Here is a 23,494-nt window from a genome sequence, read left to right on the forward strand (position 1 = left end):
TTAAAACAGTATCAGAAGCTGCCTGTTCCCAGGGGGGTGACAACAGTCTTAACTTTTCTAGAAAGCACTTAAGCAAATATGGTATATATGTCAAGCACGTGACTGCAGCCACAGTACCATGAACACACAACACAGGGATCTCAAAGAGTAGGAAATGACAGAATATCACTACTGCACAGAATTCCAGTAAATGGCATTTACCAGCTTTAATGATCATTCACATCTCATTATTAAAAGGATTACTGATGTATTACTATGGTGTGGGGTGGTAGGTCCTGCCACCTCTGCTTCATCATTATTGCTGACCTTACATTAGTAGAGCAGCTAAAACAGATTTTCAGCCAGTGCAAGATGCACATCGGCTTAGGAGGGCTGAAGTGTTAACATTAGAGGATGTTCTCTCGTTTGGGGGTGGCAGAGGGCAGCTGCCAGGCAATGCAGCAACTGCACTTGTGGGTGGGCCCTGGGCAGTGCTGGAAGCCAGCAAAGTATGCCAGAGCTGGGGCTGAGGGCTGCAGAGGGTTTGAACAGTGAGCACAGGACAGAAGTGGAACAGCTGCCACACAGCTGAGTCTTTTGGTCTTTGTGAAATTAACTGGGAACTTCAGAGTAGCTCAAGATGGGATTAGCTAAGAGACACTGTAACCCACCCCTTCTCAGTGAGAGATTCTCCACTGCCTTAAAAATAACCCCAAACCATCCAGCTTGTGTCCTGCTCTTACCATACATCCTTGTGCTTTGCTCCCAAAAGCATCTTCAAATACCCACTCATTCTGGAGGAAAATATTAAACTCTTTATTAAAATACTATTAAGCACTTACAGGGTGGCTTCATCTTTCTGAAGGCCATACAAATACTCGTGAAATCCTCACAACATCCCTGTGAGGTAGGTTTGTCTTATGTAATTATGTGACTGTTTCATAAATAAAAGGTGATGCTGTTTAAATAATCAATGCTTATTTGAAGATGGTGACTTTGATTTCCCTGCTTAGGCACAACATGAGTTGTTTGCTACCATGTGTTTCCAGCACATCTGAGACAGAATGGCATAGAAAAGTAATGGAAACAATCAGATGTAACTGAAAACCAGCAGTGAATGGGTTAAAGTGCAGTTCTAACCTGAAAACTTACAGTATAGAAAACAGCATCAGGGGCTTCTAAGGCTGTAGGATCTCAGTGGCCCCTGGTCAGATCCTGCCCAATTGAAAAGTGACAAAGGCTGTTTGAATGGTCAACTTTGCAAATGAATGCGTGACAAACCAAGGGGTCCTCCTGGCTTATGGGTCTTTTAACACCACTGACCCCCTGGCTCAGCAGTTCCCACAAGAGTTAAAAGGAGAGGCAGTGAGGGACCTTGCACTTCTGGCTGCTTTCAGGCTAACTGGGAAGGACATCACACAGACATAAATATCTGAAAAGATATGGCACAAAGGCCAAAAAGTAGGCTGGACTGTAGAGGAAGTGACTAGGCCAATGCAGAGACATGGAAGCCCCAGGCTGGTCCCTTTGTACCATGAATCCCAGAGCAGAAGTTGGATGGAGCACAGGGAAGTGTGGAGTTTGATCCTGTCTGAAGCAGAAGATATTTCTTTGTTCAGTGGGTTCCAGCCTGCTCCCATAGCATGCAAGGTCAGGACAGGTTTCTTTCAAAGGAGATGGCAGAAATATCTTCATATGCTGTATTTTAGCATGGGTCTATTAAAGTAATGGTGACTTACATTTGCCTTCATTTCACTGCTGTAGTTGCATAGGAACAAAAGCTTCCCTATAGAGCAGTGACATCAAAGGCTTCTTTATGCCCTCTGAAAACTACATGCTGCAAGTACCAGAAGGGAATAAAATCAATGTCTCAAGGTTTTTCCAGAAAACTCCAGGAACTACATCCCTCCCATTTCAGAGTACATCATGGCTATATTTCATGCAAATGCTGCAATGTGTTTTCCATGGGCACAACTATTCATGCACAAGGAACTTGGTCTCAACCATTGAGACTCTGCATCAGAGAATATAAAAGCTTTATTGCAAATGCTGTCCAGGGTCAGATCTGGGAGTCTCTCTTCCTTGAATAATTCCCAGCTAGTGAGGATGTCTTGGAGGTGGTCATGCTCATGTGACTCTTTTGGGAGCCTGCTGGCTGGGAGGGTGGTTTCTTTTTGATCACTGGAGTTTTGTTCTTGCTTTTAAATACCTTATTGGGGTCCAGCTTGTTCACAAAGGAATCAGCTTCTTCAGAGAGGAGAGCTGTGTTGATGGTTATGGGTTTATACATGTTAAACCATTGCTGAAAGGCAGGATGATGGGGAAAGAAGAGGTTAAAATCAAACTGCAATTACACACTTCCACACTCTTCCCCCTCATCCCCAAGACCTGATTTTAATCATACACCACTTATCAATTTGCAGTTTACAGGACTGCACAGAGTGCCTTGTGATAAGGATACACAAGGCACAGCTACAGCTACAGTCCTGGAACTGCCCCACATTCCAGACAGGGAAGAGGAGAACCAGACACAAACCTAACACTACCTTTCTTGCAGTGTAACTCCTATCAGGAGCAACTCCTGATTAAAAAACCTTAGAATTTAAAAGTGCTTATAAATTGGAACCAAACTAGTTGAACTTCTCAAAATATAGCCTCCCACTCTCTCTCCTCACATACAATAATGCAGTTTTCTTAACTCTTTACACAAAAGATTTTGTGTTTGTTTCTCTTTGGCCTGATTTTACATCTAGAAGTGAACACAATAAATATTTTTTTTTTGTTCCCAGATGCTAGCACAATATTATGCCCTGCAGTTCTCATATCTTAGTGTTTTTCCTATCAGTTTTCCATGGACAAAGTCAGGAAATAACACTGTAGGGGTTATGGTATTACAAATCTGACTGAAAGCATCCACAAAGTGTTGAACAAGATAAACAAAAGATCAATACTAAAATGCAGATGACAATCTATTCATGTACTGCTTAATGGAAAACAGCTTTAATATACCACCCTTGAAGACCTTTAAAAATGATAATGGTTAACATACTAGGAGTCTTTTAACTAACAGAGGCTGCAAATGATTAGGTAATACATGAATCATTTCACTAAGGTTTGTGAGTATACTGAACATAATAAAATATTCTAGCAGGATAGTTACAGAAAGGCAGAGCACAGCTATACGCTAGAGTACCATGTACACAGCCTTGACTGATAAAGCAGCACACAGTATACCAGGCAAGACACCAGAAATACAAAGAACCAAATTCTACAGCCATTGATAGATGGGAAGTCAGCAGTGATTTTTATGAGTTGTTCTGATGTATGCACAGGGCTGAGGAAGGACCAAGGAATGTCATGCTGGTAAGACAGCTGCCATGTCTGGGTGAAGTGCAGGACACTACTCACTGAGACCTGCCAGACCTTGCCAACATGCACAGACACAGTACAGGTTTATGGGCTGTATTCGGTAGTATTGTCAGATCCATTCCCCAACCTCTCACAAAGTGGAAGTAGGGTTAAAGCTGAAGGCCCAGTCAAGCACAGAGGAATGGCAGGAGCCTCTAATTGCAGGGTTCTGGCAGAACAGAATAGCAATTTTTATAACAATAATAAGGGGCTGGAATGGTCATGAGTCTGTACCTGGAGCTCTCCTGTAACTACTTCTAGGACTGCTGGCATTTAAATTGTCCCTTTTTGGGCATAATTTCTAACAAGGCATCCCTTCATGAATGAGGAGGGTGCAAAGGAATTCATGTTCTTGGCAAGACTTGAGCTCATAATCTTCCTCTGGGCTTCTGTCTGATGTGTAAACTGGACTTTCCTCACCACCCAGAGAGCGGTAGGCTTTTGTTGGGTGCTATGCCCAGAAAACTGATCTAGACAAACCTTACATAACTGTGGGGGTGAATTGCTTTACATCTCTTTACTTGCCAGCAGTCATGGAAGTGGAGGTTTGCTTCAGAGTCAAGAAAGCGAAGAAATAATTGGGGTTCCACCTCCCGCTATTAGAGGTCAAAGGTAGAGCACAACTCTGGTGAGAAAAGCAGGGTTAACACAATGTTAGTGAATTCACTAACATAAACAAATGACTGTTAACATGCTATAGGGGAAAGACTCATGGCCCCTTCTGTGGCTCACCAGGGAGGCCCACCTGAGCCTACAGACTGCTTGTCAAAAGTTGGGAAGATGTTTTTCCAGTCTATACTTATGCAAAATACTGATGAGCTGGATCCTGCTGTCCTACCTTGGCCTGGGGGCTGACCCCATAGCTGGTGAAGGCGTACTGCCACTGCGGGAGACCCAGGTGGGTAATGAGCAGGCGGTAGTAGGCTGTGAAGGTTTTGGTGAGGAAATGCCAATACAGAGCTCTGTCCAGGAACCATATCTCTGTGTCTGGGGAGACAACTAGAACAAAACAAACAAAAATTACACTGTTGCTTTGCAGTGATAAGATCAACCCCTGGCCATTGCCAGGTGGGAGACACAACATACTTACCAGAAAGGCTGCAGCTTCTAAAACGCAGCATCCCTGACTAACATAGATGATTATCCAGAGGCAATGTCATTTAATGGTTAGAGCATGAAGACTGAAAAGGACTTGGTTCTGCTCCCAGCCTTACTAAAAATACTCCTGCAATAGCCATTATACTCACTTTCCCCACCATAAAATGGATGCAATGCTATTCTGGGACTGATGTGCTAGACGGAACATGCTTGGACATGAGCAGCTGTGTAGTGTAAGTTCAAAGTACAATTATGGCAAACATTTATCTGCTCCACAAAGTAAAAAGCAACTAACTCAACTGTCAGTCATCTGGATTACTGAATAGGGTCCAGAGTCTGGAAGCCATGGGACTGTGTGCTGCCAACAAAAACACATTTTGCAAAAACTTTCCACAGCAATCAAATATTTCTCTGGTGGCAACATCCTTTGTAACATAAAAAGAAGTTATTTTACTTGGGGTATTGAGATGCTGAGCATTGTCAATTAAACACACTGCCTCTTGTGTTGACATCAACACCTGTAAACAATGCTCTCTCCCCTTGCCCAGGTTATCCACTGCATGTGCTAAAATCACTAACACTGGAAGGCAAGACTAGTAACCCCAAACAGTGAACAGACATGTATACACATACACCTAGTGACCTGTGCACTGTGTCAGGTGACAACTACTTGGGTATTTCACTAATCACTGACAACAGTTTTCTGTGTATCTGTCAGAAGAAACAGCTCAGCTCACATCTTTCACTCTTCTGTCCAACCCTTCCTGCCAAGTTTTGACCTAGTTAGCATCTGGAGGCTCTGCATCCATGCACCAGGTGGAAGAACTAGTCTAAGTCTGTTTCAATCAGCTAAGGACCCTTTTTACCATCTACCCTTTGCTTCTAAGAAGAGTTACAGCCTTTCTCATCAAAATATAAGGGAATTGTTCTGAGACATGCAAGTAACCAGATATATGTTAGTGGCTGAGCTCTAGCTCTCTCTATTATTTCAACATGATTGTCTGTAGGTCATATGTGAATGCTTTCCTGTTTCTGTGCATGCAGAAATCATAAGTTATAACTCAGACTCCAACACTAGAAGGACGGAAGATGTTAGCTCTAGTTAAGCCTCTGTAAGGTTTAGCCCCTGACTTCAGTGGAGACAGAACATCCCAGTAAATATTCATCTACAAATTGCAAGGAAGATCAGAAATGTAAGATCATTCTATACACGTGGCCTCCAGATACAGTCCATAACAAGAGATGGCTAACTTTGCTCTTTTCAGTCTTACCTGGTTTAGTGTGCTTATAAACAAGACAAACTTTCCCATTCCCGTTGCATGGGTCTAATTCAAATATAAGACTACGAGAATCAAAGTGTGGTTTCTCTGGTTTGTCTCCATTACCTGAAAACAGAAAAAAATCTTCATGAGACACGTTTGGAAAACTGACTGTGACTCTGCTGCAAAGAGTCAATCTATTTGATACTTATTAATAAATCAGCTGCGGAAGAACTAAATCAAAATATTATATTCATACTTCTTGGAAAAGATTAAGTACCCTGTCTTAGAAAAAAAAAAAAGAGAGAACAATGTTAAATCTCCAGTAGCAAAACAAACCAGAGAGTCAAAATCAGATGGCTGAAAAAAGACATGAAGCTGCCCTCTAGTCCTTCCTTAGCATAAAGCAAGATCAGCTTTACAGATATCACTTGAGAGGTGTTTGTCTAATCTTTTCTTAAAGTTCTCCAGTGTTGGAGATGCCACAATCTCCAGCCAGTCAACCCAAATCCATTGTTATCACTTAGTTTTCCTCGTGTAGATCCTGAATCTTCCTCAACTGACTCCCATTACTTCTGTTCTCTCCACCATCCCTTTTTTGCCCTACCTTCTTTTTTTCTAAGGAGGACAGGGAGAACAGTTTATTCTTTTTTTCTTTACAGAAGACTTTGATGAACTTGGAAACATACAAATTTCTTCATACATTCCAGTGTGACATCAGCAGCCTTCTCAACAGCCACACAGTCTGGCTCATATTCAACTTGTGACCCACAACCACCACAGAGTATTTCTACAGGACCATTTTGGGATCATGCAGCTGCAAGTTCTTGCAGAATATTACTTTGAATTCTAAAGCTGCTGGGGAAGAAAGGGGATTTAAGAGCTTTACTCTTCAGAAGAATTTTCCATGAAAGTCAGGATAAGAACTTTTGTGGGGGTGTAACTTTTTCTCAGTGTACCTTAGAGTGCATCAATGGAAGTTTGAGTAGCTAAATGGAAGCAGAATTTGGCCCATTTCATTACAATGGCTAGAAGATCAGGACTGCAGCCAAGCTGGAATGTGAAAAAATAAACTTTCAGCCACATTTAGAAGCTAAACAGCTATAGAGATTCAGAGATAAGACTGAAATCAAATAGCAATTTTTTAAGGAGTCAGCATGACACCTGGCTCTGTTCTTATCTTCTTAATTCTTCCAGTCTTGTTAGACCGTGAGAGCTCTGAGAAAAGGAGCAGGCTTTTTTTCTTTTTTTTTTCCCTCCAAAGTGCAGGATGCCCAGCATTTTTAGGCAGTCTGGAAACACACATTTTCCAGTGCCACCTCACACTTCCATGTATTTACCAGAGTTACTTTTCCAATTCCAAAGAGCATATCCATCTGTCTTTTCACTACCAAGACAAAAACTGTTTACTTTTGTTCATGTAACACCATAAGTACACAAAGACTTCAGAAGCCGAATCACCGGAGGAAACCTCAGTTAAAAATTTAAACAGGGAAAAGGCAGAGCAGGAGGGCTGCCAGGCTGTTAAAAGAGGATGCAAATAATCCTAGTGACTGGCAGCATTAACAATCCCCATGAGATTCACAGCATACAGATCTACCTGTCAAGGCTGTACGGGACTAGTAGGACATAGAGTAGATTCAGCCCAGGAGACAAAGAAAATCCCATCTACTTGAAGTGACCTTTTCTGTTGCTATATCCATGTGCTATATCCTAATATTACCCTAACAGAGAAAAAGGGATGAGACAGAGCACATTTTCTATCCTGTTAACAGGACCTTACCTTCCTCATCTGTGTCATCTTCCAGGTCAGCGAGTGTTGGTGCATTAGGCAGAGTGTACATAGAGGAACCCCCAAGTCGACATAGCTTTGAGACACTATTAATCACCATGGAGCCCAGGGGCATTGGGGTATCTGCAATAAGACTGATCATTAATCACATCCAGTGTCAGGAAAGCATAGGAGGTATTTCTTTTCCTTCACATCAACTCAACCTCTTCTAAAACACAGAGGGGGAGAAGAATTGGGAATACTGAACAGGCCTGGGCACTTAACCAAGTTAGGCTCCACAGGAGCAAAAATTAAGCTTTTTCAAACTCAGAATCACACTTACAGGTGATGCAACACCATCTCAGAGCTCTGCAGGTATGAGAAGTACACTGCTGGTTAAGCCTGTGCTGCAGCTAGCCCAGTCCTATGAAACTGGCTATTAAAAATCCTGGCTAGCTACACCCACCTCCTCAAGACTCTTTTCCCTGCTGCTGTCCTTCCTACCAGAAACCACCCCTCTCATTCATAGCTTATTGGGCAACTTGTCCTCTTCTACCCTATGTACCTGCTCAGGGTGCATCCTCTTGGTTCCTACTCAAACACAGGATTTTATCAGTGTGTCAACATGTGGGTGTTCCTGAAGGAATTGTCACTTGTCTCTCCTGCTGAGGACTAGTACTGTTATCAGACATCACGTCAACAAGCACTCTGTTCAGCCATGTGCCAGTGTAAAGGTCCTCAGAAAGCACTGCTGGATGCTTGCTCAAACAAGACAGTTATGTGAGCTGCCTTGGTCTCTGTGCACTTGTGTGCCATGAAAACAAGAGTCTTCAGGGGTCACAACACACTAAATCCAACTTGAAACACAATGGGAGTCAGTGCAGGTCTGTCCTGCTTTCAGCTGGGATAGAGTTAATTGTCTTCCTAGTAGCTGGTATAGAGCTATGTTTTTGAGTTCCCTATGAGAAGAATGTTGACAACACTGACGTTTTCAGTTGTTGCTAAGTAATGTTTAGTCTAAAGTCAAGGATTTTTCAGCTTCTGATGCCCAGCCAACAAGAAGGCTGGAGGGGCACAAGAAGCTGGGAGGCGACACAGCCAGGGCAGTTGACCCAAAGTGGCCAAAGGGGTATTCCATACCATGTGAAGTCACATCTAGTATAAAAACTGGGAGGAGTGGGGGGATCGCCGCTCTGGGATTAACTGGGCATCGATCAGCGGGTGGTGAGCAATTGCATTGTGCATCACTTGCATATTCCAATCCTTTTATTATTACTATTGTCATTTTATTAGTGTTATCATTATCACTTTTAGTTTCTTCTTTTCTGTTCTATTAAACCGTTCTTATCTCTACCCACGAGTTTTACATCTTTTCCCGATTTTCTCCCCCAGCCCACTCAGTGGGGGGGACTTGAGTGAGTGGCTGCGTGGTGCTTAGTTGCTGGCTGGGGTTAAACCATGACAACGTCCTAGAACCGTGATGTCAACTGTCTCTGAAATGAAATTCCACTTCCTGAGGAAAACCCAGTATTTGACACTCATCTCCAGAAGCGAGCAATATCCACAGCCCAATTTGACGATCTCACTTGAAGGCAATGAGAGCCACGATAATAGTTGCAGGGCTCCAGTGCAGAGCGAATGAACTGCCTGATTCTTGCCAAACAAGGATGGACAATAAAGCTCGGTCCTGTTCTCACTTCCACCAGTGACTCCAGAAATAACTCTAGTGAATGGACTTCAGCTGGTGGAAAGGAGAATCAGGCTCTGGCATGTACATATACTTTTTAATGAGAAAGAGGCATTATCAGAGGGTGACTTCTCTTACTGCATTATGATAGCATAATGTGCTAGAGCTGCTTCTCTCTCCGCAAACTACAGAGGGAGTCTAGGTATGAGATTTAAACTACATACCTAAATTTGAGTTTCAACAGATGGCCAGTGTATTACAGAATGGTATTTATGCCATGAAGACTTGTTTGGTTTCTAGCCAGTGTTCAGTGTACTTGTCTCGTCTGTGGAAGTCCAGCACATGCAAGCAACAAGCTTTGCCCTGTTGCATTAGGAGGAGACCTCTCATGTGCAATCGTATTTTTTTCCTCACCAGGACATCTCTAAAATAGTCTACAATCCCATGCAGAACTGCACTCACCTATTAATTCAGAGGTCAGTTCTCCTTAGCCACTGACCAAGCTGCCTAGCAGAAACGAATCACTTCATTTTCTTGTGAGTTAAGGAAAGGTGCTAATTTTTCATTCAAAATGGCTTGGCACATGTGCTTTTGCTCAGACTAATGTAGGACACTGATAGATGTGTATTGACTGTGCAGAAAGAAAGTTTGAAATTAAAGAGATTCTGCAAATGAAAGACCAGCTGCAATGAAATGAGGGTATTGGTAGAGAGGAATACATGGACTCACCATCGGTCTTCACACTCCAGGTCATCTGGAAGCCATCAGTCATAAGATAGAAGTTCTTTAAATCCTCTGGCAACATGCAGGAGTTTTTCTGCAAGTAACAATCAAAGTGTTATAGGAAAATGCAGAATGTGCCTCAACCCAAAGAACAACCGAACATTGGTATAGAAATATTTGCCATCAAATGGTTCCCTTCAACTCTAAGATGACGCAAATCAGCTCAAATATCTTATCCTAAAACCCTGAGAGAAAACTGCAGATTTCTTGGGTCTGTGCTACTGTATTAAGATGACTTGGGTGAATTTCACAATGAGCAGTCAGTCATCACAAGATCATTACAGGATTGTGTCACGACCCAGACTGGACAGACCAGGGAGTCATGTTTAATTCAAAATTCCCTCCGGCTAAATTAAGGTGAAACGACACCAAACGGATCAGTTAAACATTTTAATCATGACAGAAGCAAACTGAATTGGGGAGGCCTGGTAGTAGGTGGCAGGGTTTCTCACAACAGGAATTGGCATAACTACTGTAAACCGTGTAACCCATGGTAACCATATACATCAATTCAGAGAATGAAGAGATCCCTCCTGTTGAGTCATGAGGTTCAGAGCAGACCCCCTTACTTTCTAGATTCCTCCTCAGAGAAGAGCCTAGGGGTGGCTTGGATCCACTCTTAGTCTCAGACTTGGTCAACAGTTTATGTCTTGAAATGGATGAGGTGTAGGGATTGTGGAAAAGGAAAAGGAAAGAGAGAAGAAGACAGAGAGAGAAAAAGGAAGAGAGAGAGATTTCACCAGTCCTGGGTCCAGTGTTGGCTTAGTCAGCCGAGGGGTCCAGTTCCAGTGGGCTTGCGAGCCCAGGGCTTCAGTTTGTGTCCTTTTATCACCTTTACCCCTCCTTCGGGGCGGGCACCCAAACTCAGGTTAATGAGCAGTTTGTGAGCCTTTGGGCTTGGGGGTCGTTTGTGGAGTAACTTCTCCTTCCCTGCAGACAGGGCCATTGTTTGATCTTTGTATCAGAACAGCTTATCAGAACAGGGAGCTGCGCACCCTCCAGCACGCCCTCCCCCTCCTGTTGCTGGTGTCTGAGCTGATAGGCTTTTCACCTTGGTTCCTTGCTATGCAGGGTTTGTCTTTAAGCAGAACTTGCCCCACCACAATGTTTGAGACATTAACTCTTTCAGTCTCTCACAGATTGTTCCCTGACTGAGATGACATATTATCCTTTGACACTAACAGCCACTCCAAGATCACATATATAAGAACAACTGACTTTTTCATATATATGGCTTACAAGAGTAGAGTTTTGCTTTAAGTGAAATCAGACTAAACCTACCTGTTCCTCTAAAGCATATATAATAGTAGCACAAGGACTCTCTTCTGAGGGATTTCAGTTCCAAGTATGTGAGAGAAGCATAGACGCCACAGCTGCACATAATCAAGCAGGTTTGACTTTTCACTTAACAAACACTATATGTGCAAATACACATAGAGTCAGTCCCACAAACCTGCTGGTCTGGCTTCATCTCACCAAGCTTCAGTGCTTGGCTGGGGCTCCTAAGCCTGAGCCAACAGTGAAAAAGAAGCAACTCCAGTGAGCTGCTGAGAGTGCTTCTAAAAACCAGGATCCTACTCCTATACCTATCTTGGTTGTGGAAGTAGCCTTTCTTAACTTAGACTCTTCAGCTAAGCAACAAATATGAGGAAGAAAGGATGAAGGCTTAATCCTCAGAATAACAAGAAGCCCAAAGAGCTATAGGAATTGCAGGCACAGCTCCTGGTGACAGGAGTGGCTGCAGACCAGAGATCCTCCACTCCTGTTGATGTGTCAAGAACACAAAATGAAACAGTACAGAAGCCTGACAGTTTTAAGAAGACAGTCAAAATGCATGACTAAAGGACTTACTCATTGTTTTGTTTGTAATTGTTTCAGAGAAAAAAACAGATTGAAAAAGATTGAAGCAAGTTTGCATTTAAAGTATCATTAAACTCAAGACTCCAAAAGAATCAGATCCCAAAACACAGGATAGTCTCTGATGGTGCAGGTTCCACAATCTCTGCATTGACTTGTCCAAGGGTGGACCATCCTCCTTGTGAATAAGTGTTCCTAATTGCAGTCTGAACCTCCAAGCTGCAACTTGTGGTCATTCTCCCTTTTCAGACCAATGTGCTTTTACATCTGCTCAGGAACAAAGACACAAATAAGCCCCCTGAGGGTCAAGCTTTGTCATTAAATGAAGAGGATAGACAACTTCTCCTTTAAAATGGTGATCTGAGACCTGTTTATAATCACAGGACTCTGGGAGCTACATTTTACAGGGAAAATGGACAAATAATGTGAGATTTGCAACACAGCATGTCTGATAATTGAAGTACTTTTGTGACAGGATTTTCAGCTTTTTCTAAAAAAGGTGTATTTTTGTTCAGTCAGCTTTAAAGACATGCTGTTGGACATGGTCTGCTCTTTGTGAGGTGAGTTTGACACTCCAAGCAAGAAAAGATAGAAGTACAAACTTTAAGAACATTTGTAGGTCAGCCTCATACAGGCTTATCTTGCCACAGATCACGATGTTATTCAAGTAGGTATTCACGGTCTGGCCTCAGAGGTGGGTTTTCGAGCAGTTAGAGAATTGCTTTGGAGAAAGCAGAGGGGTCAGATGTTAATAGCTTTCCAATATTGTGCCTCTGCTGGGACTACTTCCCTACAGCTACCAGAAAATATAACATTCAAAGCCTCATAAAATAAAGGAAGAATATTCTAGTAACCAGTTGCTAAGGAAAAGAGACATGCACATGCAGTTCATGTAGTTCTGCTTCACTTGGGGCATGAATTTGTAACATCTTAAGAGATGCTGATCAGATTCTTCCCCATGTCTACCACTTGTGCTTATCCTGTTGTCTGTCCTGATGTTGCCTCAATGCATTTATCCAGCAGGAGCTACCTGCTAGCTGTGCATCCAGCTGCAATGCTGGCCTCTGGTCATCAGTGACTGGCATGAGCAAGGGAAAGTGCTGGCCTCCTCCTGCCCACATCCCCTCCCTCCTCTAGGACGAAGGCAGCCCTTCTGCCTGTTAAAGCCTTATTCACAGTCACTTTCATTGAGTTGTTACAGTCCCTATTCCTTAAACTGAGGTGTATATGCTGTGCAGGATCCTCTTACTCACCTTCAACCTTCACTCCTGCATGTTAACTTACTTTCTAAGCATATCCATCTATGCTGACAGCCTGCTACTGACAAGTACCAGATATTAATGGCTTTGCCACTTGCAATAGGGCAGGTCACTTTACTTACCCCATCAGCAAGCAGCCTGGTCACTAGCACAGTGCTTTCCTAACCCAGGTAGGGAAAATCTTCAGAGGCAATAGGTATTAAAGCAGAGAATCTGATACTGTAGAAACTTTGTTTTGAGAAGAATTTATCGTCCTTTGATAAAAGCCTGCTGACGGCTGAGGCCCTGGTGGTTATGTTTCAGGAGTTTACTAAACCACATGTACATATCTGAAGTTCTTCAAATGCTTTTAACAAACACACCTTCTTCTGTGGGCTCTTCTCAGCCCTAAATATTTATAATTTCATGCTGCGCTTTCACCACTTCCAATTTCAAGCTGTAGCTGTAAGCACAGTGACTATGCTTAAAACTATGAAGAAAGAAAATATGACAGACCTGCTACAAAACCTCAGAAGAGTACAAATGTTTACACAGCACTTTCAGTCCATTTCAAAGCCCTCAATTTTAACTAATCTACGCCAGCAGTAAAAAAACATATGTGAACAATGCTCTTGACTTCAGTGGGTGTTATCCTCTAAGCAGAAGAACGAGATCCATTGGGATGACAAAATCTGAGATTTTCAAACTTCCAGCATAGTATCCAGTTAAATACTACTATAAGCCGGCCACAGACCAATTTATCAAATATAGCTGATTAAGACAAGGAAAACTGGATGGAAAGATTAACATGTGCACGTTTTTCCAAATGGCTGCTCTCCCCAATTATTTTAGGATTCTCCTAACTATGTCACTTTGCATGACTTTCCAAATGTTGGTGCAAAATACATGAGTGGAAAATGCTGCACCAGAACAGATCTGGGGTCTACAGGAAAAGACCTCTACATAGAAAGCTTCACTAATACCCACCTCTCCCATCTGATGGACAGGACTGATTGATCTGTCATATTGTGCTCAGCCACATGAGCCTATGATGCCAAAACAGTGGTCTTCTGACAGCAAAGTCAGAGAAACAAGCCACTACTATATATTAAAGATGGCTTCTCAAGCTCTGTACTCCTCTTGCTCAACTGATAGTTTCCAGGTTTGTGATCTCCAGCCACATAAAATACAATATTCCTAATAATGTGCCAGATGTGGCTTAACCACAGCCCTGGCAAGCAGCTGTTTTCACTCCAGTCATCTGGTTACACTCATCAGCTCATAAAACAAAATATCCCAAGTGCCCAATATGGTGTGTGAGGTCTATTTCTTTTGTTTATTGCCCGTAATATCCCCAAATAGTCTCCCAAGAAAGCACAGTCCATTGAGGATAGAGAAGAATATTAGAACCAGGGTAGTTTTGCTGCCAATACCTGATCAGCACTGGATCCAGAGCTAAAACACTGACATATGGCAATGCACTTAAAGCACTGTTGAAACAATGCCTCCCAAGCAAATATCCTAAAGAAACAGACAGCAATCAAAACATACAGCTCTAGAGAGATTTCTCGAAAAAACTGAATGAGTTTTATCCAACTTCAGGGGAGAGAAGGAAGGGATTTATGTCACTTCTCAGGGCTTCCAAGTAGCAGAGCACATCAGCAGCCACCTTTCTTTCTCCCTAACATCATGCTGCTTCATGACTAGTCTGCCCTAGCTGCCGGTGTATGCAGATATTAATTTATGTAACATACTGAGATGTTTTTGTTGCACCTTTTACAAATGTGATCTCAGGGGTCTCCTGGGAGATCACCTTGCTTGGATTTCTCGCCCTGCAAGGCATAGGGCTGGGGCAGACCTGATCCCCTGCTGCAGAGAACAGGATCTGGCAATTCTCTTGAGGATGGTGCTGTGTAGCCAGTTTTTAATCAGCATATTATATAAGGCCCCACAGGAGAGGAACACTGTGTCAGAAACACTATCTACTTCCCCATAGTTCTCCAGCCTCTCTCCTGTTATGCAGCTTGAAGAAATACACCTTTCCTCATGCACTGGTTCTTCTGGATCCACCTCCTTGCCTATCCCATGGTCAGGGCCACAAGGCAGGTTGAAGATGGGCAGATCCTGTGCTCCTGGGGATCAGAGATGGCAGGCTTACCTAATGCTGAGGCAGGACATTATAAGGAGGATGGCAAAGAGGACTCTTGTGGATGTGCACACGTGCATGCATGCTTTTGAGTCAAAAAGAGATATGGTAGATGCAATGAGGAAGACTTCTAGAATAGCCAGGAACCACCACCACAGTTCCCACTGAGATTCACCTGCTGAGAGAGTTTCTAAATTGTCTGGCAACCTAACACAGCCCACAACAGGAAAGCACCAGGTTGCTTGAGGGCTTTTTTATGGTTTTATTACAGAAAAATAAATCTTTGTAGACAAAGCGCATAACGAGAAACAACAAATTTCCCATGTAGAGTTGTAGAATATCAAAGCTCCAGCAATGTGATGGGCAGGGATCACTTACAGCCAGCCAGGGGCAGTTCAGACACTGCTAACAAGCCAATTAGAGAACAGGCAAAATGACTCCCTACAATTTCCTTGGTCTGCTGTGGTGCTGAGCTCAGGGATGTCCAGCTCCCCCTAACAGACCACAATTTTCTATTTTTTGAAAACCAAAACAATGATGTGAGTGACTTATTCCTCTTCTGGTTGAGGCAAAAAAAATGTGGTTCAGACATTGTCACTGCAGATAGCAGAGTGCCTCCTAGCAATATTTTAGTATAACACCTACTTTGAAAAACTGCACGTGGAGGGGAACAGGGCAGTTGCCAGCCTAATTTTAGGAGTGGGAATGGGTTTCTAGGGTGATATACCGTTATGAATGCTGATGTTCCAGTGACCTGGTAACTCTGTTTCTACTCCCCCTTCTATTGCTTGTCTCACTTTTTTGGGGAAAATGTAACATCTTGGTAGGTCTAAATATCAGGAAAGGTGAAAAAATTATCTGTTTTTATTAAAATATTTTGAACTGCTTGAAAGTTTTGGGGAAGCAATGCTATCCATGTAAACACTTGACAATCATATAACTTAAATATTTTTGCAGGTGTGCTGATTTCTAATAAAATATTCAGAATTGATTTCAGGTTTGACTTCCAGAAGTATAAGACTTAAAAGCTCTTTCTGCCTCTACAGAAAGCATTGGAAAAATTCCCTTCTGCTTTCCTACTGTCTTTACTGCACTGCCTCCTGTCATGAAGCTTACCTTCCCCTGCAAACCCTCATGGCAGCTAATGGACATTCAATAAGCTGATCTAAGATTTTAAAACTTCCATTGTAGTATACAGTTAAATACTAGCACAAACCAGGCACAGCTCAATTTAACAAACACAGCTGATGGAGACAAAAATACATATTGCCAGCATTATTAGAATATAATTTTAATCATTCATAATTAAAAAATGGTTGTTTTTCTTTTGAGAGTTTCTGAATACCATAGATTTTCTTTCAGCAGAAATACCTTCCCATTGCAAAACTGAAATAGGACTGGAAAAATTGCTTCTAGAAAAAAATGTAAAAACCCCTGACCTTAAGAACAGAGCTTTCATCTGGTTAGTCTCAATGAAAAGACAGTTTTTCTGGGAAAAAGAATGTAATTTTGGGAATAGTTTGACCAGTTTTCCCCACATCACACAAAAACCCCTGCAAATACTTTCATAACCAAATACGTAAAAGGGAGTTAAAAATATAGACTGTGACAAAAATCTTGTTAAAATCTCAGCTATGGAGAAATTATTATGTGCATAAGTATTGCCACCTAGTGGCTAAAAAAAAAACCAACCAACCCCAAACCCAGTAATAAAAGTGAACATCTGGTACACATAAACTTGTATTCAGATTGAAGCAGGGTGAGTTTGGGGAAAAATGAGGTACAAGTTCATCCTGGAAGGGCCTTGTGAGGTGCTGAGTGCTTTGCACTTTATCATCACTGCAGGACATTCTGTAATTGTGTGAGCTGTGTTAGATACCAGACTTCAACCCCAAAGCTCAAGAAAAAAAGGAAAAAGAATTTTAATCTGAGAAGGGAGATTTCAGATTTTTTCAAAGCAACTGGAAACAAAAGCAAAGAAATAGATAGCAAAGTCCTTCACCATTAGCAGCCCAGCTCAACTGAATCTACTTTATTTTCACTGTTTACTTCCACAATTAACTTAGTCCACCACTGCAGGGGAGGAACCTGAAATTTTGTTTTGACATCTTTGGAGCAAAGTGCTTTGGCTGTAGTATTTCAAGGTTTGGATTTACAAGAATAGCTCAATTTTGAAACAAACCCAGTTTAGTTCGGAGGAGTAGGAGTACCTGAAAATGAGAGCAATACTGTGTTCAGAAGAAGCAGTCCTCTCCACTCAACAGAAAAATGAGTGAATGTCAATCTGCTGCTGCTCACGGTCAGGGTGCCTCAGACTTTCCAGCCCAGTTAATTACACCTGAACAACAGCTACAGGATATCAGGAATCAGTTCACACAAACCTGAAAAACCAGACATTTCTGCCTGACCACAGCTGCTGGCTACTGTACAAGTTTCAGTAAATAGTACAGGTTTACATCACATACATTCTGATCTGGATTTATAAATTCTTGATAAATATCACTAATTGGGATAGGGTGTTACCAAAACTAGTGCAAGATTTTTCCCTACTGTTTAGGAAAAACTGTAAATGGCGTCATCAAAAGGGAAGTTATTTCAAGTAGTGGTAACAAGTGCAGTCTCTGGGTGTGTGTGCATTAGGGCACATCCAGGGTTGGAGCAGAGGGAGGATGATTCATTCAACTCCATCCTCTGCCTTGCCACTTTCCAAAGGCTAATTGGCTTCTACTGTCCTTTCCCTACATATGAGCGATACCTAGAAAGCAGTTATTCTCCCATGGTCACGGGATTGACAAACATGTATATTCAAAAAGGGAACCAAAAATGCCATCTCTGCTCACCAGAGTCACACAACAGTATTCAGGAGCCCTCTGGTCACGCAGTCTGATGCAGTGAGGTCAACTACTGTGGAGTGAAGGTAGCATGTGTCCTTCATAGTCTTCCAAAACAGGCAATGGGACATGCCTTGGCCAAAAGATTGGGTCAGTTAGCCAAAGAGGAGGTGGAACTATGAGAAATGGAGGTCAATAGCTGAGACTGAAAAGAGAAATAGCTAACTGGAACGAACTGGGTAGCTCTGTGGTATTTTCCAGCTTGAGGCCTTTACCTTTAATGGCCATGAATAATAAAGAGCTTCTTCATTTTGTTTGAAAGGGAAATGGAAAATGGTTTCAGACATGAGTCAGAACAATGTTTGTTCTCCACTGAGTCACCACTGTTGCTGCCTACTACAGTTGTGTGATTTCTTCTTAGCGTTGTCATTCTGAATATACCCACACTGATGAAGTTTCTCTAACGGATCAGGTGCATGTGATAGCCTACAAGACAGAGTAATACCTGACATAAAAAAAAAAAAAAAAAAAAAAAGAAAAGCAAGATCTGTTTAGGCTCTCCTGTGCTTCAAACTGGGTAACAGGCTGTCTCACAAACAAGCACAAGGTAGCCATTGCATTCAACATTCTCCATGGGCTGCTGTACTTTCAGACTGACCTTACTGCAGTATGATCATGAAAATACTCACTTGCTCCCATGAAATGATTGTGTGGCGTTCAGCTGGCTCCTTTTCCACAAATGTCACCTCAGTAACCCCCGGAGAAGTCTCTAAAAGGAAAAGAGGAGTATGTTTGCAGCTGGAACAGGTAACACCAACACAGTGAGCCAGATGCTTTTGCAAGTTAACCTGACTGACAGCTGGGGAAAAGGCATTAATGAGTGCAAGCATTGTGCTGGTGACTGAGCAGTCACTTTGTCTGTAACTGTACGCAGCATGTCTTGGCATGAGGATGCCTAGTGCTGCATAAGACACCACCCTTTGATGTTTTTTATAGATATATATATACACATATATACACACACACACACATTTTGTATTCAAGGTGTGATCTTTTGCAGGGGATTAATGGAAAAATCAAGCATGGGTTCCCCGGCAAACTCTAAAAGAGAGATGAATCTTTCTTTGTAATTATGCCCTGTAGTTTCAGTTGAGTAGTATATTCTCAGCTTGACACAAGATTTGTGCAGTGTTGCTGTGAATTGCTAACTGTATTCCACAAAGATGGGCACACTTCAGCACTGGATTCAGTGGGTTTGAACAGAGACAGAATCTGATCCTGCTGAAGGGATCTGCATGAGCAAACATCAGTTCTCTGGAATCCCAGCTGGACATGTGCAAATTTGTTGCAAGCACTGAGCTCATCATTTTTAAAAATCATCTGAATATTTTATGGGAAAGAATGCTATATAAATGCAACATACTAATCTACATGGTGCTATCCTTGCAGGTGTGTGATGGCAGAACAGTCTCCCTTGATGTTTTACTTCATCTACAGCCAAGTGAAATAGTTCCCACTGACTTCATTCACTTTGGATCAGGTCCAGAAAGACTACTAACTTCTTGTTGTGGGAACTGCAAGCCCAGCACAGAGGGCCGTGGAACACAAGCGATCACTATGCAGGGCTTTCAAGACCAGCTCTGCTGTGAAAGTACTGGCTTCCAAAGCATTCACACAGATTGTAATTGCTTTCTGGTAAAACATGCACAGTGCACTAGACAGGAAAGGCAGTCACTAGAGAGCTTTGGTTTGGTTTTTATCTCCAGCACTGGGCTTTTAATTCTAGCAGTGGCATTGTCCTTGTCTGTTCTATTGGTGGAAGAGCAGCACTCAGTTTCAGAAAGTCTAAACTTAGCTTTAATTGGAAGTATTGATTGGTAAATGGTCAGATAATTTAAAAACCAAAACATAGCACCAGAAAACCAAACACCAAGTTAAAGACAGAAAAAAAGAAAAAACGTAAAATCATAGTAGGTCACCTAGGTAATTTGTCTGGTAAAGGGGGGGCCCCAACATACAGAAGACTCTGATGTTTCGCCATGTTTCACTTCCGATAGACGGATGCAAGGTGGGGGGAATCTGTCTCTTGCTTAAATATAAGCCATCCTTACATATTCTGCTTCTAAAGAAGCGTGTGGAATCAATGATCTAACTGGTCTTTTCCATCTAAGCTATGCAAGCCTTATGAGAAGTTAAGAGATTATAATAACAGAGTAGTTGTTATTTCTGTGATCAAAGAAAACAGCAGGGATGTTTAATTCATCATGCACAATGACTCGGCTGGGATGACGGAAGATTAAATCCCCTATCAGTCAAAGAAGATGTCTAGAATGAGAGAACTGCAACTAAAGAGGTCTGAACCAAATCCAAGATCAAAAGAAAGAGAAATTCCATCTTAAAAGTCTGAATGTTATACCAAAAATATCCTGTGGGTAAACTGAAGACCACTTTTAACAGATGTCTGTAGGTATGAATGGGAGCGCCATTAAACATTAATGAGGAAATGAAGTCTGCCATGGGTTCCTTTTTCTTCCATATGGAAGAAATAAAGAAGCCACTGAGGTTAGGCAAAAGATACAGGATAAAGCTTAACTAGTTCAGGTGGCTCCTCCCTATTAACTATTCTGAATCAAGATCACAGTAGACTCTGTCCTATTTTTAGGACATTTCATCTGAAAGCTTCCAAAAACACTTTGCAGTATTAATCAGAAAGAGTCAATGTAACGTAGTGACACAAAGCTGAAGCAGGAAATCACAGCATTATCAGTCCTTACGGTACTGCTAATACTGCCCAAGTAGGATTAGCTTTCAGCAACTTTTTAAAATGTCCAAATAGTTACATTCTTATCTAATAAAGACTGTAAATAGTAAAGTATGGTCCTGCTCTGGACTGTCCAGAGCAGCTAACACCTCCCATTCAGATTTAGTTGTCAGCAATTGACCATTCTGGAACTTCCTATTAGTCATAGAACTTCAGCAAAATGAATCATATGGGCAATGGGAAAGATGCCTCTCTTTTTTCCTCAAAATATAACCTCCATAATGCCTGTGAGAAATGTCCCACCTTGTAGGGACTTCTACAGAGACTACAAGTTAAAAAAACCAAAACAACCCTCTCCCCCTGCAACCTCATATACAGAATTTGTTTAAAGGAGTGTTTTTGAAATGGTGCCATGAACATTTGCTCATAAAGGTATGGAAAATTGGGCCTCAAGCTCCCATATACTCTATGTGAAAAATTTTCTTGCTTAAAAGGATTATGTTGAGTTCCATTATATGATCATTTCTATCTCCTGAAAAAAATATTTCACAAACTCAACAGTTAAAAGCCTATTACTGCTTTTACGTTATGGTAGGCAGAAAAGTATCTACTGGCTTCATAAGACTTCCCAAAAGAAGGTTTAAAATAAGATAGTTTCTAGTGCTGCAAACTACCAAGGAAGGCACCTTTCTGAATGATATACCCTTTGGTATTTGAAAGAAACAAACACTGAACAGATTGGTAATGTTTCCCAATTAGTTCAGCAATTCTAATTAATGGTGGCACAATTTACATGCTTTGGACTACTTCACTAGGAAAAAGTGTGCAAAATTCCCAGAAGGAGTGGAGAGACAAGAGAACAGAACCAGAGTAAAACATCACTGCAATGGACTGGAGTGTGCATTGCTATATTGCAAAACACAAGTCATCAGAGATACAGACAGAAAACCAAAAAAATCCCAAACACAAACCAGGAAACACCTTCCATGTGAAAGGGATGCTACAGGACTTTCAGAGCCAAGCCTGCATTGCCATGTCTTGATGGTGTAAATAACACACCTACCCAAAACAGTTTATATGGCAACATCACTTTTGGATACAGTTACCACCGTGCAGATCTCATACATCTGAGCCTGGGTGGTGAAAATGTGGGCAGGGCCAGGAATTTTTTAAAAAGAGCTACTTCAAAGAAGCATTTGCCCATGATGGTTGATCATCAGTAGTGTCACCTTTTTAATACTCTCACAGAGTAGAATGATAATGTTATCCAGACCTCACAACTGGACCCCCCACCCCAGGAAGTCCAGTAATAAGTCAGTAAGAGAATGCTGAACAGGGACTGAGGTTGAAATCCTGTCCTCACTGAAGACCACAGCAAGAATTTTGCCCCGGTCTTTTAATCTTGTCTGTCTGAGCAGCTATCTCAAAACATGTGCAATTAGCAAAACACTTAAGTTACCAGATGAAACTCACTGTCCTGCAGGCTGGGGGAGGTAATTACAGCAGTCACCTTTGGCTTTAAAATTCATAGGAATTTCTGGAACTGCAATTTGTAATGTTGTCGTATGCAAGGCTTGGGACAGACGTACTGCTTTCCAGCCATACAAACATGACAGTTCTTTGGCCCAAGCTGCGGGCAGATGAAAGGTCTGATGCTAAAATCCTTTACATGTGCAAATACTTTCACCAATTCTTGTCATTCTACTGCCAGGAATGAAGTTTCGTCTGAGAAGCCTTACTTCGAGATGTTGAACGCCTTGCACTCCTGCTGAACTTCAAAGGGATGCAAGGCTCAAGACATGAGCAAAACCTGGAGATGGCAAACAAGGAAAGAGTCCCATGCTAGGGAATAAGCTGCAGGGTGACTATTTGCGGGGATTTCATCTGAGCAGATTCACAGATTAGTCTTCCGCCAGAACACTGCACCACACCGAACTCCTTCCATTGGGCACGCTACCTGCTGACCCTAGATGACAACAGATGCTAAGAATTACGCATGGTTTTGAAAAAACCACCACCTTCTCTTTCTTTGTGCTTTGGTTGTTGTTTTTTCCCCTGAAGCGGTAGGCCCTCCCTCTCAAGTCGAGAGATTCAGGATTTCTGCCGTTGATCCAAACCCTAAGAACAAGGGCTTTGTGTCTTGTGTGCGCGCAGAAGCAGCACAGCCGCGTCCTTCCAGAGGAGGAACCTGCGACCGCCCCTGCGGGCGCCCACACCTCACGCCCTGCGGTTGCTCACCGCTTGTCGGCGGCGGGGCGGCCAAGGGGAAGCCACCGCCGGGCCCGGCCTGCCCCGGCCCGGCCCGGGAGACCGCGGCCGGGGCCGAGGCCTGCGGGTCCGCCGCGGGACCCCCGCCCTGAGCGCTGAGGGAGGCGGCCCCTTCCCGCCCCCGGCGGTTTCCGTGGCAACCGAGTGACACCCCCCCCCCCCCCCCGCTCCCCCCCGCCCTACCCCGAGCCCAGGCGGCTCTCGCACGCCGCCACTCACCCAGTATCCGTGTGATCCCCAGGGTGAGCTTGTCCAGGTAGGGCTTGATGCTGGCGGAGGGCTTCTCCTCCATCCTCCGCAGGCCCCTGCCCGGCTGCCCTCACCGTCAACGCCCCGGTACGCAGGGAGAGACCGATGGGGGCGTGTGCATGGGTGCGGGGTGGAGGAGGGGGGGTAGATGAGGGAGGG

General features: G+C 42.8%; 1 protein-coding gene across 5 annotated transcripts; it reads right to left on the bottom strand.

The window, feature by feature from the left end:
* Positions 1-216: 216 nt before the first annotated feature.
* TPGS2 (tubulin polyglutamylase complex subunit 2) lies at positions 217-23,463 on the bottom strand. 5 transcript variants are annotated; one of them, XM_049795732.1, is made up of 7 exons: positions 23,306-23,463; positions 18,747-18,826; positions 9,932-10,019; positions 7,528-7,659; positions 5,757-5,870; positions 4,226-4,386; positions 217-2,281 (listed from the first exon to the last, which is right to left on the bottom strand). In XM_049795732.1, the coding sequence occupies exons 1-7, from the start codon at positions 23,376-23,378 to the stop codon at positions 2,039-2,041; spliced, it is 891 nt and encodes a 296-aa protein (XP_049651689.1). In that variant the 5' UTR covers positions 23,379-23,463; the 3' UTR covers positions 217-2,038. The 5 variants fall into 5 exon arrangements, with proteins under 5 accessions (XP_049651689.1, XP_049651690.1, XP_049651691.1 ...); XM_049795733.1 differs by lacking the exon at positions 23,306-23,463 and adding an exon at positions 18,333-18,562 and having other exon boundaries at positions 18,747-18,823; XM_049795734.1 differs by lacking the exon at positions 23,306-23,463 and adding an exon at positions 18,333-18,543 and having other exon boundaries at positions 18,747-18,816.
* Between the last annotated feature and the right edge of the window lie 31 nt (positions 23,464-23,494).

Source organism: Accipiter gentilis, chromosome Z, assembly GCF_929443795.1.
Source record: "Accipiter gentilis chromosome Z, bAccGen1.1, whole genome shotgun sequence".
NCBI lineage: Eukaryota > Metazoa > Chordata > Aves > Accipitriformes > Accipitridae > Astur > Astur gentilis.